This window comes from Falco punctatus (assembly GCF_963210335.1).
Source record: "Falco punctatus genome assembly, chromosome: Z".
Classification (NCBI taxonomy): domain Eukaryota; kingdom Metazoa; phylum Chordata; class Aves; order Falconiformes; family Falconidae; genus Falco; species Falco punctatus.
Genome location: NC_137586.1, coordinates 43,797,710 through 43,811,307, shown reverse-complemented (window position 1 = coordinate 43,811,307; position 13,598 = coordinate 43,797,710). Strand labels below are relative to the sequence as shown.

Below are 13,598 nucleotides of genomic sequence, written 5' to 3'. Positions count from 1 at the left end.
AAGTTAAATGCCACTGATTTCAGTGTGACACTAGGGAAGATGAGTGGAGAAGCAAAAACCCATTACACATTTCTCTATGTGCAACTCAGAGGTGAGCGGTGCTCAAAGCTGGACTGAAACCAGTGGGTCTCAGTCACGAGGTCAGGGCTGAAATCTAGAGCCAGAAAAATCTAACCAACATCAATCAGATTATACAGCAGCATAGAAAATGGGAACATACAGTTAGTTTTGCAGGACTAGAATTTAGTTTTAACTTTTGTCAACATCTCTCTTTGTAAAACAGGAAAGAGAGAAAACAGGCAAAAGCAGCATAAGAGGTGGAGAAAAGGGAGGCAGAAACTGAGATATGGAAATGAAAGAAAGGAAACCAAAAACAACACTTACAGAAAAAGGAAGTATAGTTGTGAATGGCAAATTAGGTTTAAAAGGCACTCATTCTTCTGCTACTGAAAAGACTGCTGTGCTCCATGGCTACGGTTGTAGCTAGCCTGTATGATGATACCCTATGCAATCTCATGATGAAGTTATGCCAGGACAGAACACTTCTGGAAAACTTGAAGCAAACTGACCATGGCATTTCAAAGATAGGAGGGTAAAAAAAATGATGTGATCTCACTTTTTGAACAGCATCCCACATTTATTTTGGCTTGTAAACTGGGGGGACGGACGGACACGGGGCGGGGGGGATGGACGACAGGGGGTGGAAAAGGAAAAATAAAGACCACAACTTGGCATATGTTCCCCAAACTTTTAATTTCTTGTTCTTAATGACAACTGATGCCTTTGGGTAGATTAGAGAAAATTTTAAAAATAAAACTATAGTTCTGCAAAGCTCTTATTTATGAGAGCTGAAAGACAGGCTAGTTGAGTTCTATACAGATCCACTATAATGATCTCAAGGAAGAAAGTAAAAAGATTATGAAACCCCAGATGTCCTGTCTCTTCCACACTGCAGGAACAGTTTTGGAAGTACACATCCTGCACTTTGTATAGACCAAGAAGCTTTAGGCAGTCTGCACCATCATGAATGTAGGAAAGCAAGCAAATGCCATCAAATTGTAAATAACAGAGGGTCTTGTCCACTTGAATGGCAATTCAAGAGGTCAGCAGCTGCATGTTGAAGATATGCTTATATGCCTCTCCTCGACGACACTTCCATCAGAAAGAATCATTCTATCTCCAGTGTGCACAGTCTAAAGTAAGGACATCAAATATAAAGATCTCAGAGAACAAAATTCTCCCTGCCTAGATGATTTTATTGAGAAGCATCTTCATATTTCATTAAAAATACTGCCATTCTTTTTTAGTAAAACCTTCACTTCAATTTCCCAGGCTTCCTGTTGTTGCCTTGTTTGTTGAAGGAAATTTCAACAAGCCACAGAATATTTACAACCAAATTCCAACACATCAAGCTTTTGGCTTAAAAATATAGTAAAATTAGAGACACATAACAAAAATTAAGAGTCATATAATAAAATTACCTTTTTTCATAATTATGGCAGATTAGATTTATTCTCTGTATACAAATATCAGTGATAATAAAAAGACACTTGTGTTTCTGTATCCTAATTCACCACATTACTTCCAAAAATTTACAGCACTCTCATTTACAAGTGAGACAACCAAAAACCAGAGTGCAAATCAGGGTCTGAGGAGTGAATTTCTGCCACTCTCCAAAAGCACTGCAGCAGTCACCCTGGACTGAAAGTAACAGGAAATCAAATGTAATTCCAACATTAACTTTCTGTTTTATCTTTTTAATAAAAAATTAACTAAAGCTGGACATGAACCTTTATTCCATACTTCAGCAGGCTTTTCATGTCTCTGAATTGTCACATACTTGAATATGAAACTTACCTCATGGTTTGAAACAAGATTAGTGAGCACCCAGGACACATTAGGGGGAGGCCTTCCAGTAGTATCACAGTACAATGTGATGCTCTTTCCTTCCACCACGGTGATGTTGTAATTGCTTAAGTTTGCTGAGGGCAAGTCTACAGCAGAAACAACAACAACAACAACAAAAGAACGCGTGCATTTGTATTTGACAGAAATAGACACCACTCAATTCTAAACAAGCTGTATAAATGCAAGCAAAACCACCACTAAATCAGGTATTCACTGTGATCAGTTGTTATTCAGTCGGGAGTACAAACAGCATCTTTGGAAACATGTAACTACAATCTTTAAGCTACTATGTAACTGTATTTTCCTGCACCTCCTCCACTTCACATCCTAAGCACACATTACTGCATGTGGAAATACATTAATTATATACGGAAATGTTTCAGGTGGGCAAACAGAATTTAGGGCAACTTCAGTTTATAATTTCAAAATAAATAAAAAAAACCTTCCCTTATTCTTTACAATAGGAAATTTAATCTGCCTGTCTGTAACAGCTGCAAAGCAACCTCTATTTTCCATGCATTGACACTGCAGCATCCCCACTGCTCTCCACAACGCTAACAGGAAAATCCCATCAGCTCCCAGTATCATGCAAAAGACTGCAGCCTTGCCTCTCACACAGAGACACACCTCAGAGACAGCAGATCTCAAGTACTAAGTGAGGGAAACAGAGCACTGACCAGACCAAACCAGAGGAAAGGGCAGAAGAGTCAGCAACTGCACAGAGCTGCTATCCAAGGCACCTCAGCAGACTTTATTGCCCTCAGGAAAGCAGAAAAGCAGTGAGATGGTATCATTCACCAGGAAAAAAGCCCAGATTTTGCAAGAATCGGGACTCCCCCTCCATCTCACATTGCTATAAATCACTGTATCTCGATCTTCAGTACCCAAAGCAATGGGAACTTCTGGAAGAGTAAGTATATGCAGAATGCTTACAAAAACACAAGGAATTATAAACTGATCCTCTTCAAAAATACTGCCAGCAATATCAATAGATTTCAGGCACAGTGGACCTCACATTTCATATTTATTTACATAGCAAATAATTGTGCAACATGCTAGAAATATCCTTCTTAAAAGATACTGTGCCACCTTTTGGCGCTCTGTAAAAAGCCTTGGCCTCCCTTACGATGTATTTCTCATTAACTGTTCCAGGCAAGTTTTACTTACAATTTATCATCTCAAATAACGAAGCTTATCTGCTGTGCTGGATACGTATGCGCGACCTTGCAATGACTTTTATTTTCCTGAAACAAGTGTTCTCTTTTTCGCTTTAGTTTGTTTTGTTCTGTTTTTTAGTTAAGAGTACAGTAGTTTCATCATCAATTTGCAGGTGTAGAAGTTTAGCAGAGACTTTTTGCTTACGTTAAAAGTCCCATACAAACAATTAATCATCAAATCAGTGTGAACACATTAGTATGTCTGCTAGAACTTCAATAAAAGCTATATGTACTGGAAATGTCCTTTTCAGTTTGATTAGTTTAATAAAAAAAAAATAAATGAAAGGAAGTAATATGGAAGAGAAGACAAATAATTTTCTAGGCAATGCTTTCTTACCTAATAAGCTATGAAGATCAGCACAAGTATACAATAACTGCTTAGGCAATTCTCCCAGTGCTTTAAGTAGTGCTGTAATATGATTCCCATTATAGGCATCATGGATTTCTTCTATTATGTTCACTTTATAAATCATATGTTGAAGTTTATTGAGACAGAGCTGGACAGTTTGTACGCCTTAATGCAGTAATCTGTTAGCAAAGGTAGCCATCTGCTCTTGCCTGCTGTGAATTCAAATCTCAGCAGTGTCTGTCAACTAGCTGAGCAGGAAATAAAACTAATCTTAGGGAACATTTGGATATTAATTATACTGGTTAGGGAACAAGGAGAGAAGTAATGAGATCATTTGCTTTATAAAGTTACATTTCCACGCCACCTCTCAAAACTATTCCAACTAGTTTTGCCAGACCTGAACATGTAAAGAGATTAAAGCTCCCCACTTCTTCCTGGCCCTAGCATTTGGGACAATGTCTACATGACTCTACATGACAGATTAGTGTTTCACTGTGCAAGCCTGCACTGTTCCTACTAAAACATCATTTCAAATGAAACCTCTTATACAAGCAAAAATAGACAATGTTGGTCCCTTAAAGCCCTCCTTTTATAGCTGTTAAGTTCTGAGACAACTTCTTCTGCAGTGTGTTTTTTTACAGGATAGGCAACTGAAATTTAAGTCCTCCAATATTGGTTCTGGTTCTCATCCAGAATTACATCTAGTTCTGTTTATTTGCAAAAGTCTGCACATGTCACGTTTATGTCTGAGGGAAACAGCTACAACATGCTTGTATCCTGCCAGAAGGTTACAAAATAATCGTGCTTATTACTCCATAGATTCCTGGTTATACTAAAATCCAGTTGCAAGACGCAGTAGAAAATATTGCTGCAAAAAAGTGTGAGTAGAATAGAACAGAATAGAACCAGAAACTAACAGAACAGAATAGAACCAGAAACAGAACCAGAATAGAACAGAACAGAGTAGAATAGGAGTAATCACATTATTGTGTGTGTTTTCTTTCACTCCAGTCATAAGAAGTGGGTGGCCTTTGGGTTAATTTTTTCTGGTTGGGTATCTTGAGTCAGTGAACGTCAACTGCAAAGTCATTTTGGCTTTTATTTTCAGTGGCACCCAGACTGCTCCACAGCAGAATACTCAGTACCTGAAAGATAGCTCTGCTTGGGAAAAGCAGATAGTAGCATAAGAGCTCATATCTAGAAAATGTGATACTGAGCTTACAAATAAAGCAATGAGACTAAGCGGCAAAACTTGTGTGCTGAAAAATAACTGTTTAAAAAAACACAATGCACCCTAATGGACACATATGCTCAGTATGTATGCTCAGTGTAGTGCGAGACCATTTATACAAGTCAGTAGCATTTTGACACCTACACAACTACAAAGATATCCAACCATGCTGTATTTACTTCTGACTTAATTTGGATAAATACAGTGTCTTAGATGACTATCACTTCTGTTGATATGGATGTACATTTTAAAGGACTTTGTATACAGTCATTGATACAAGCAATCAGACACAGCTTCAAACACTTTTGTAAACTGCCAGCATAGTAAATTTAGGTTGTAGTATAAGAGCCCATACAAGGTAGACATGACATCATCTTTCCACAAGTCTCATCTTGATATGTCAGATAGAGATTACCCTGTGCCCCAAAGCTCAAAACACAGTATCTCATTCAAAATTTGACAGCATTAATAATTGTAATTCTAGATACCAGTAATAACCCTGCTAGTATCAGATTTCCTTAAGCTTGCTGTATTCTTGTCCTTAATAGCCTTCTGCACAATGAGTTTCACAGGCGTGCTGTCCAGGCCATACACAAGAACGACTCCCTTTTACAAGTTCTGAAATTTCCCTGTAACACTCAAATTCATTGAGTGTTCTCCTGTTCTGATGGGACAGAGAAAAGAGAGTTTCTGAATTATCTCCTTAAGACCACTGTTTTTTGTTTTCGCAAGTCCCCGTTCTTCTCAATAATCTATCCAAAGCTTTTCAATCTCTACAAAAATGGGAGGATGGAACTTGCTACTGAAAAATTTGAACTGTAATGTAGAGAGTTAGGCAGTTCCATAAATGAAAAGCACACACTAGAATCCATGTGTTTCATTATGTATGGGTATATAACAGCTATGTTATTTCACCACATACATATTATCTGTTCTCGATAACACTGTTCCTAGAAACAGGCAGTTCTTGGATCAGAGTAAGCAGTCACTTCCCTCACTTCAGCACAGCCGGACACAACCGAGACAAGCAGGAGGAACTCATTTATGTCAGTTGAGTCTCTCCAAATATCATCTCATGCTTCCGAAGGAACAAACCCTCCCTTAAGTAAGGGGGGGTGCTATTTACCTTCACAGACCACCATTAGTGTAAACCAATGGCCTGAGGCCATCAGACAGTGAAACTGTCAAGCACCTCTATGGAATGACTCATAATCTGCACTGTGCACAGCTGGGACTTCAGCAATCACAAAACCAAATACTTTGGATGAAATTTTCAAAGGTTATTACAGCATTTGGCTACATAACTGTCAATGGAAATTAATAAAAAGAATGTGTCTAAATTCCTAGAGGGCTTTTTTTGAGGTTTTCATGCTGCTACTTACTGCTTTGTACAGAAAACTTACACTGGGCTTGATAGAGCCAGACTGTCACTGTAAATCTAAGAAAGGATATGACCAAATTAAGAAATAACTGTGTATTAATACAAACTCTGTAGTCTGTAACTCAACCTTCAGCACCAAGCTAAAGCTCTAGCCAGTATACTGTAGCAACTTTTAGAAGAAGGTCTTAAGCTAGGACAAACAAATCCAACATTACACCCAAGATGTTGTTTCACTGGTTAACTATCTTCACAGTCACAAAAAATTTTACAAAATTATTTCCAGATTGACTTTTTCAGCTTCAGCTTTCATCTGTTCAGTTCTGGGATTTGTTCAGTTGCTCAAAAACCTTCACCAAAAATTTCTCTCAGTATGGTCAATTAGCCTCACTAATACCTAAGAAATGACATGATGAAGAAATGAGCACCTGAAAGAATACCATAAACCAAATATTGCATTAATTTGTACCACCCTTTGCATGCTAAGCCCCTGATTTTCATCAGCCTGTTGACTAATTCCCAGGCATGATGCAGTGTCACTAAATGGTTTTCAATGTGGCCCATGATATCCCTTTTTTGCTTCCCATACTTTTGCAGATCAATCCATTCTGTAATAAGAACAAACAGTTACCAAAAAAAATCATCATCTTTTTTTCTCAAAACTGCATCTGAATTTTCATAAGGTCATTCTAATCCTTATCTGAAATCCTTAATCATATTTTTAATAAAAGTATCAGACCCAGAATGATTAAATTAATAATGAGCCAGGAACCATCTATCAAACTGAACCATGTTTGGTTTGTCTGCATGAAATGCAGACTACCAGAACTGCTAATTTATAAAATATCTCCTGTAATTCGTAAGATCAGGGGCTCAAATCCAGTCTGCTTGCCTCACATAAGGTTTTGATACAGCCCCAGGTTCTTGGCTCCCTTGGTTTTGCTTTTTCTCTCTAGAGAGAAAACATACAACTAATTACAGCACTACAGTACAGCTTGGTAACACCCACTACTTGTACTGTCTGGAGCCTGAAAACAGGATGGTTGACAATGCAATTTGCTAAGAACTGTGCATATGGATCTGCAAATTTCAGAGGTCTTACTGGCTTTGAACAGGTTGTATCAATGTAAAAAAAACCCCACAGTTTTCTTACATCATTCTATTAAAATTCTGCGTTGTTTGAAAATACAGAAATGTTTACAAATTCCAAAGGTCTTTTCCTGCGGGCTTTTATGGCTTTACAAAAATAAAGCAAAAAACTTTCCAGTAATTCTAGCTATAAAGCTAGGAGCTGTTGGATATGTGCTGCACCTCCTGTGTTCCACTTAGCAACTGTCTGCAGCCAACAAGCTCTGAGCCAGATTTCAGCCATGGAGTAAGCGGGCATGTTTCCACCAAAGTCTACAGAATGATAGGGCCAAAAATCAGCCTGGCTGCATCTTTAGAGCACTGCAAAGAGGATACCCCAAAAGTTCACATGCAAAACATTAATTCAATAAACATAAATAATTGTTTCCATTTTCTGTTGTATCACAACTACATAATCAAAATGCTTAGTACATAGAGATAATTAGAGAAAACTCAGAAGTTATTAGAAGATGACAACCACAGCCATACCAATGAACATAAAAAAAATGTTAGGCAAATAAAATACAGGAGTAGCAGAAATTAAGAATATTTTAAAAATTATCATTTGTCATGTCTTTTTTTTTCTAGAGCCCAAAGATCACTTTTGTCTTCAGCTACACAGAAGAGAGGCCCACAACTTCTCATTTCTCTGCTCTAATCACCAGTCAGTACTATCCACTGAATAGAGATATGCTCGCCATGTGGCACAGCAAAACTTGATGGGTGTTTTCCACAGTGACCATGGTATTTTGCACAGGTCTGACAGGGTTAAGCTCAAATAGTGTCAAACACTCTACAAGTTGGTGGTGAGGATGCTGTCCCCAAAGGTGTAGATTATATTCCTGAACTGAACTTGAATCCAGGGAAGGACAACAAAATCTCCTCCTGTAGCCACTATTTTTTTAATATAACAACAACAAACAAACAAACAAACAAAAAGAGCAGCTCTTGTTAAGCCACCTTGAAAGGAAAGCCCTGAATTCCTACCGTTGGGAGAGACTGAGTCCAAATGTAGATGTTCCTTGCCAAAGCCCTGAGAAGAGTCATTCAGACCAGAGTTTAGGACTTTCCCATGCCTTCAGCATTTCCTAATGAGCAGTTGGAAGGCATACACAGACTGAACAAGCTCATTTCAGAACCTCTTCTTGCTAGATGTGCTTGTCGCTTCAGCATACCTTCTTAGGAGTCCAACTCTCATTTTCTTACTGTGCCAGATCTGATACTCACAACACCCACCTCATTAAGTCTATGGAGAAACGTCTTTCTGTCGGAAAACACAATGAGTGATGTGGCAGCTCCCTGAACCACCCAAATATTTTAAATACTAAAAGAAATCTGCCTCCAATCATGACACGCCTGATTGTCATATTCATCTGGGAAACTTTACAGAAAATAATTAACCAAGTACAGCCCCTCCTGGAAGATGATGAGTCTTCAAAGTACACTTTCCCAGAGCCAATACACCCTTATTTTGCCTTTAAACACTCCATCACTCCCTGCTTGACTGAAATTATCACTAGAAGCAAACTTCTGTAAGTAGAGCTAGTGTTGCTGCAGCAAAGACCACATAAGTTGCTAAGTCATCTTCATGATTACAGCAACAAACACAGCCTCCACAGACCTGTCATCCCATCCAGGGCTTCAAATGCCGTCATGAATGCCGTGCAGGCAAAAACTATGAACAGCAGTGCACCAGAACAAATTTACTTAGACAGCGAGCTGTCTTCTGCAGTCAACCTGTACAGAAGCTTTGAAGGTTGCTGCTGACATTTCAAACCAGATGAAGGACTTACGTTTCCAAGGTTTACACCAGGTCCCTACCTTCTGCCCAAGACCTTTCTTGAAAGGCTGGACCTGGGTTCTAGTAGGAAGGTGCTGAATAAGAAAGTATCTTGCAGTACTTGAACCGTATAATTGACCTTGTCCCTGGTATTAATATCAAAAGTTTGTCTGCAAAAATTTGCAGATTATGTGTTTCTATAGAGGTTATCAACCTTATCAAGACTTCCCTTGCTAGCAGTCTCCTGAAGGTACCCAGTCCTGTTTTCTTTCAAATTCCCCGAAGGTTTAAGGAAATTAAATTACATCTAGAGAAACTGTTCTTAACTGGTATTTAAGGTTCAGTTTATCCACAACTTTCAAGACAAAACCAAATACATTGAGTGCAGTTGGGCTGAATACAGTAGCCACAAACTTAACAGATGAACCAAAAGCTAAACTGCCTTTAAAATGTAAGTTAATGAGGCCTAAACTAGCTTATGCAAACCTCTAACAAATGGTTTCTTATTCACCCACTGCATGTAATGCAGTTGCAGTTCCTGTATCTTTATGCGTGCCCAGGAAATACTGAAAATAACACTGACCTATCAAAAATTGCAATGTGGTAAACATGTAATCCTGAAACAGACACACTCGATGGGTTTCACTCTTGATACCAAGTATACCATATACCACCTATATGGCTGAAAGGATGCCTTCATGCAATGTCCTCACTTTGAAAGTTAAAAAAATAATTTATTTAGACTTCAGGATACAGTTACCTAGTCATCAGTCTTCACCTACTTACATCATAAGAGCAAAGTAAGAATATCACCAGCCAAGTCACATAGTTGTTCTCCCTCAGTGTATCAGTACTCACACTTAAGCAGATGTGTCAAGTCAGGCACAGAGAGTGCCTCTGCAAACATGTGCAACACACAGTGTTCAGGAACAATACTTGAGTGATCAAGATGCATTTCTTTCCTTTAGATAGTACCTTACTTCTTTCTATTTCTAACCTGCTTTTTAATAAAAACCTGCTTCATTCAAACCAAAGCAATTTTAAATTTAAGCAAACATAAAATCTAAAATAACCAAATTAAAGAAACTCAATCAGAATTATAAAAGAATTCTGTTTTTTTAAAATATGAGACATTCGCATACATCACATACACTCAACTGTCATTCACAAGCCCTGATTCATTTATCATATGTATAGACATCTGTATGAAAGTTGCTGTTTCCATGCTCACGAGGAAGTTATATACATGTCTTTGAAAATGAGATCGTTGCCTTTTCAAATACCCATAAATGATTGGTTATTTTCACTTAGAAGCTGGAATAATGAAAATTGTTTTAATTAAGTTTGGAAAATTCTAACAACTTTGGAGCAGCAGTGAAACCCCATTACTGTCAAAACTCTCATAAAGAAACATTTTTCATGAAACCTATGATCACAGATAAGAATTAAAACTCTTACAGAGAAAATAAGAACAGTTTGCCACCATACATCATGCATAACATCTAGTTCTTGAGCCAAAATAAACAACGCAGGCTAGAAAGCCCATGAATATTCTCAAAGGTAAACACGAAGAATGTTTAATGCTTTTTTTAAACTCACTTCATTCTGCCTGTAATGTTCTCCTTCTGATAGTCTTATCTGTGAAGTCTGGCTGATAATGGAAAAAAATGTCAACACCCACTAGATTATGCCTTTGCTTGTGGTTTTACACTGCATTATACTGTGATTGTATAAGATCTAATGCTTATTTTATTGACTCATTAATACTACAAATGTTTTCTGCAAATTCAAAAAAATAAACATGTCAATCCTTCAGTTTGCCTTTCCCCCCTTAGAATTTACAACCACCTGCCTCCAGTTTGGTATTAGCATTTACTTATTTACCTCTAAGACAAAAATCAATCATCAGAAAGAGTGAGAAAGAGCCTCGGGAAGAGGCTGAAATGCAGCCAGATCCAGTCCAGTCCATTTGTAGTCATCTGAACAACTGCCTGTAAAAATTCATGTCTTTCCCAACTGAGCAAGAAATGGGCAACCCATCTTTCCAGATGGTAACTCTACATTACAACAACTTCCAAAATTTTGTCAGTCACACACAAAAAGCTATACTAAAAGCAACACAACAGTATTTCACGCACAAGGCAAAAGACAGACAGATGTCAGCATTCATGAAGTCCCATAGCTCTCAGATCAGACAACACTTCTGCTGACTAGCTGCATGTGTAAACAGACAGCCAGTCTGAACATACTTTTGCTATATGTACAAAAGATTCATACATGGAACTAATTTGCCATTTTGTTCAGTAGATTTTACCTAGCATGCATGACCAATGACAAGAAAGAAGACATCTGCTGAAATGGTATGTGATAAATAAGCACACAAAACTAGGGCAGTAAGCAAAACTGAAAGCCAGATCAAGCACCACACCAGCGTATATAAAACAATCTGGATAACTAAATTGGCCAGATATGGTCAGATTGAGACCCTGAGCAACAAAAAATCCATACAGGACTGCAGAGACAGCTGTAGAAGCCAGGCCTCTCCCAAAGACACCACAAGTAAAAAGACTTGGAGTATCAGTAAGTTCAACAATAGCAGCTGAGTAACTGAATGCCTACCAGAAGGAGCAACCAATACCTTAATAACCTGTCCCAAAGACATGGTCTTGCCTCCTTGGCATTCACTGAGCTCCAGGTGATCTGCAAGCCGACGGTCTTTGGAGTGACCTTACCCCCGGCATAGGACATGCCTTGCTTCCAAGGGCTTAATACACTGCTGGCAATTGCCACCAGAGCTCACAGAAGCAGCAATAAGAACAAAGTGCTTACTTATTTAGCTCTCCTTGGTTTTCTAATGCTATTTATCAGACAGAAGCAACAAAAAATAAAGACGATGGCTTAAGTGGTGATGCTGTCCACATTGTATAAACAGCCAGCAAATGCCGCAAAGATGGCAAAACTCAACACCACCATTCCCCTCCACAGAATGCTCCACTACTACTACTGCGGTAGATGCAACTTAAAAACCTTTGACATAGTAATTAAGCATGAATTTAAAAGTTAAAAGAACCTGAAAATTTTCATCATACATAAATACATTTCAAATGCAGTTGAAAAAATAATTCTACAAACAACATAACTGATTGACACTTCTGATATTGCAGCTGGAAAGGATCTAGATAGTAAGCATGCCTGACTTTAAACCTCAAGAAAAGAAATCACAGAGTTGATGGCATCTAAATTTCAACCAACCTTTAATCAGCACATTAATAAACACTTCCACCATATAAACATTAAGTACCGCAGAACTTTGCTAATTTTCACATCAATTATCTACCAACCAAAGTCTTATGATCAAGAAACCACAGTGTTCTCTTCCCAGCAAGACGTTTATTAACAGCACACAGTAGCAAAATGCCCTGCTACCAAGAGATTAACCACATACTGTACAGGCCACTTCCTATAATATTATGAAGAAATTAATAACACCTACACACAAAGGAGAGAGCGTGTTTGCTTAGTTCCTAGACTGAAAAAAAATTAACAAACCAGAGAGATGGGATGAAACCATTTCATTAGCAGAGAAAATTACAAAATGTTTTATTAACAAAATGCAAAGGCCTGCATGCCCCAAAATTTCTCCTGACATCAAAAGGAGCTTAAAAGGTCATGTAGTTCACAGGAAACAAAGTTCACATATGTAAAAAGCTGAATTATTCTTCTACTTCAGTTCTACTAATTAGCCTCTCAGAAAGTTCTGGAAATGAAATAAACCAGCTTCATCAGTGGACAGTTTTTTTAATTGCCTTGTTTTTTAAACACAGAAAAAGATCTGCAGAGCTACCGAAAGCAAGAGACACACATTAGATCTTTCAGGTGTCTTCTAGAACACAGCCCATCATGGTGGTGCAGTTCTCCCCCTTTCTCTAGGCTGCTCTACAACCCTGGGAGCTGCTGACCAGGCCTCATTGCGTCTTAAGTGATGGGTTGGCACTTTATCACTCCTTGACCGTACCGATAACTCTCACTCAGCTAAGGCAGAGAATGGCAGAATGGCACTGTCTGTACCGGAGCAGGGAACGAGAATGCAGACAATCAGTTATTCCCTGACAACCCCAGAATGCTCCTGCCCAGACTGTAGCCTGAGTGATAACCCCAGTGGAACAACATTGTTCTTGGAATTTTTGAAAAGTTACCAACTCAGTTTGCAGCTGAGATGGAAATTTACTGATGACTAAAGCCAATCAATTCACAGCCTTATAAACAGGGGTCCTAAAGTGAGACCCTTCTGAGCTCTCCTAGACCGCAGCTGCAACCAGCATCTTCCTCTGAGCAGGACACCGCTCAGAGCTCGCAAACCCCCATGTCTGTGATGCTCAGAGGACCACTGCAGAAAGCCAGTGACGGGGCCTGGGCTGATACCCTCAAGACTCAACCTTTTGACCACTGAGGAATGCAAAAGGCATTAGGTATGAATTTTAACTTGTATACCTTTGTCATAACATGCATTGCAAGCTTGAAGTAGGTAGGTTATTTTTGTGATTTAAAACAAATCTTACTGATTTGCTTTGCTCCTAAAATCCTATGGATAATCTTCAATTGTGAAA

At 38.5% G+C, this 13,598-nt stretch overlaps 1 protein-coding gene across 1 annotated transcript in view; it reads right to left on the bottom strand.

Moving 5' to 3' along the window:
- NTRK2 (neurotrophic receptor tyrosine kinase 2) overlaps nt 1–13,598 on the bottom strand; it is a 224,270-nt gene that overhangs the window by 174,557 nt on the left and 36,115 nt on the right. Inside the window, exon 6 of the mRNA XM_080372754.1 lies at nt 1,858–1,994. Coding sequence (XP_080228880.1) covers nt 1,858–1,994 — 137 coding nt within the window. The remainder of the gene's footprint in view (nt 1–1,857; nt 1,995–13,598) is intronic.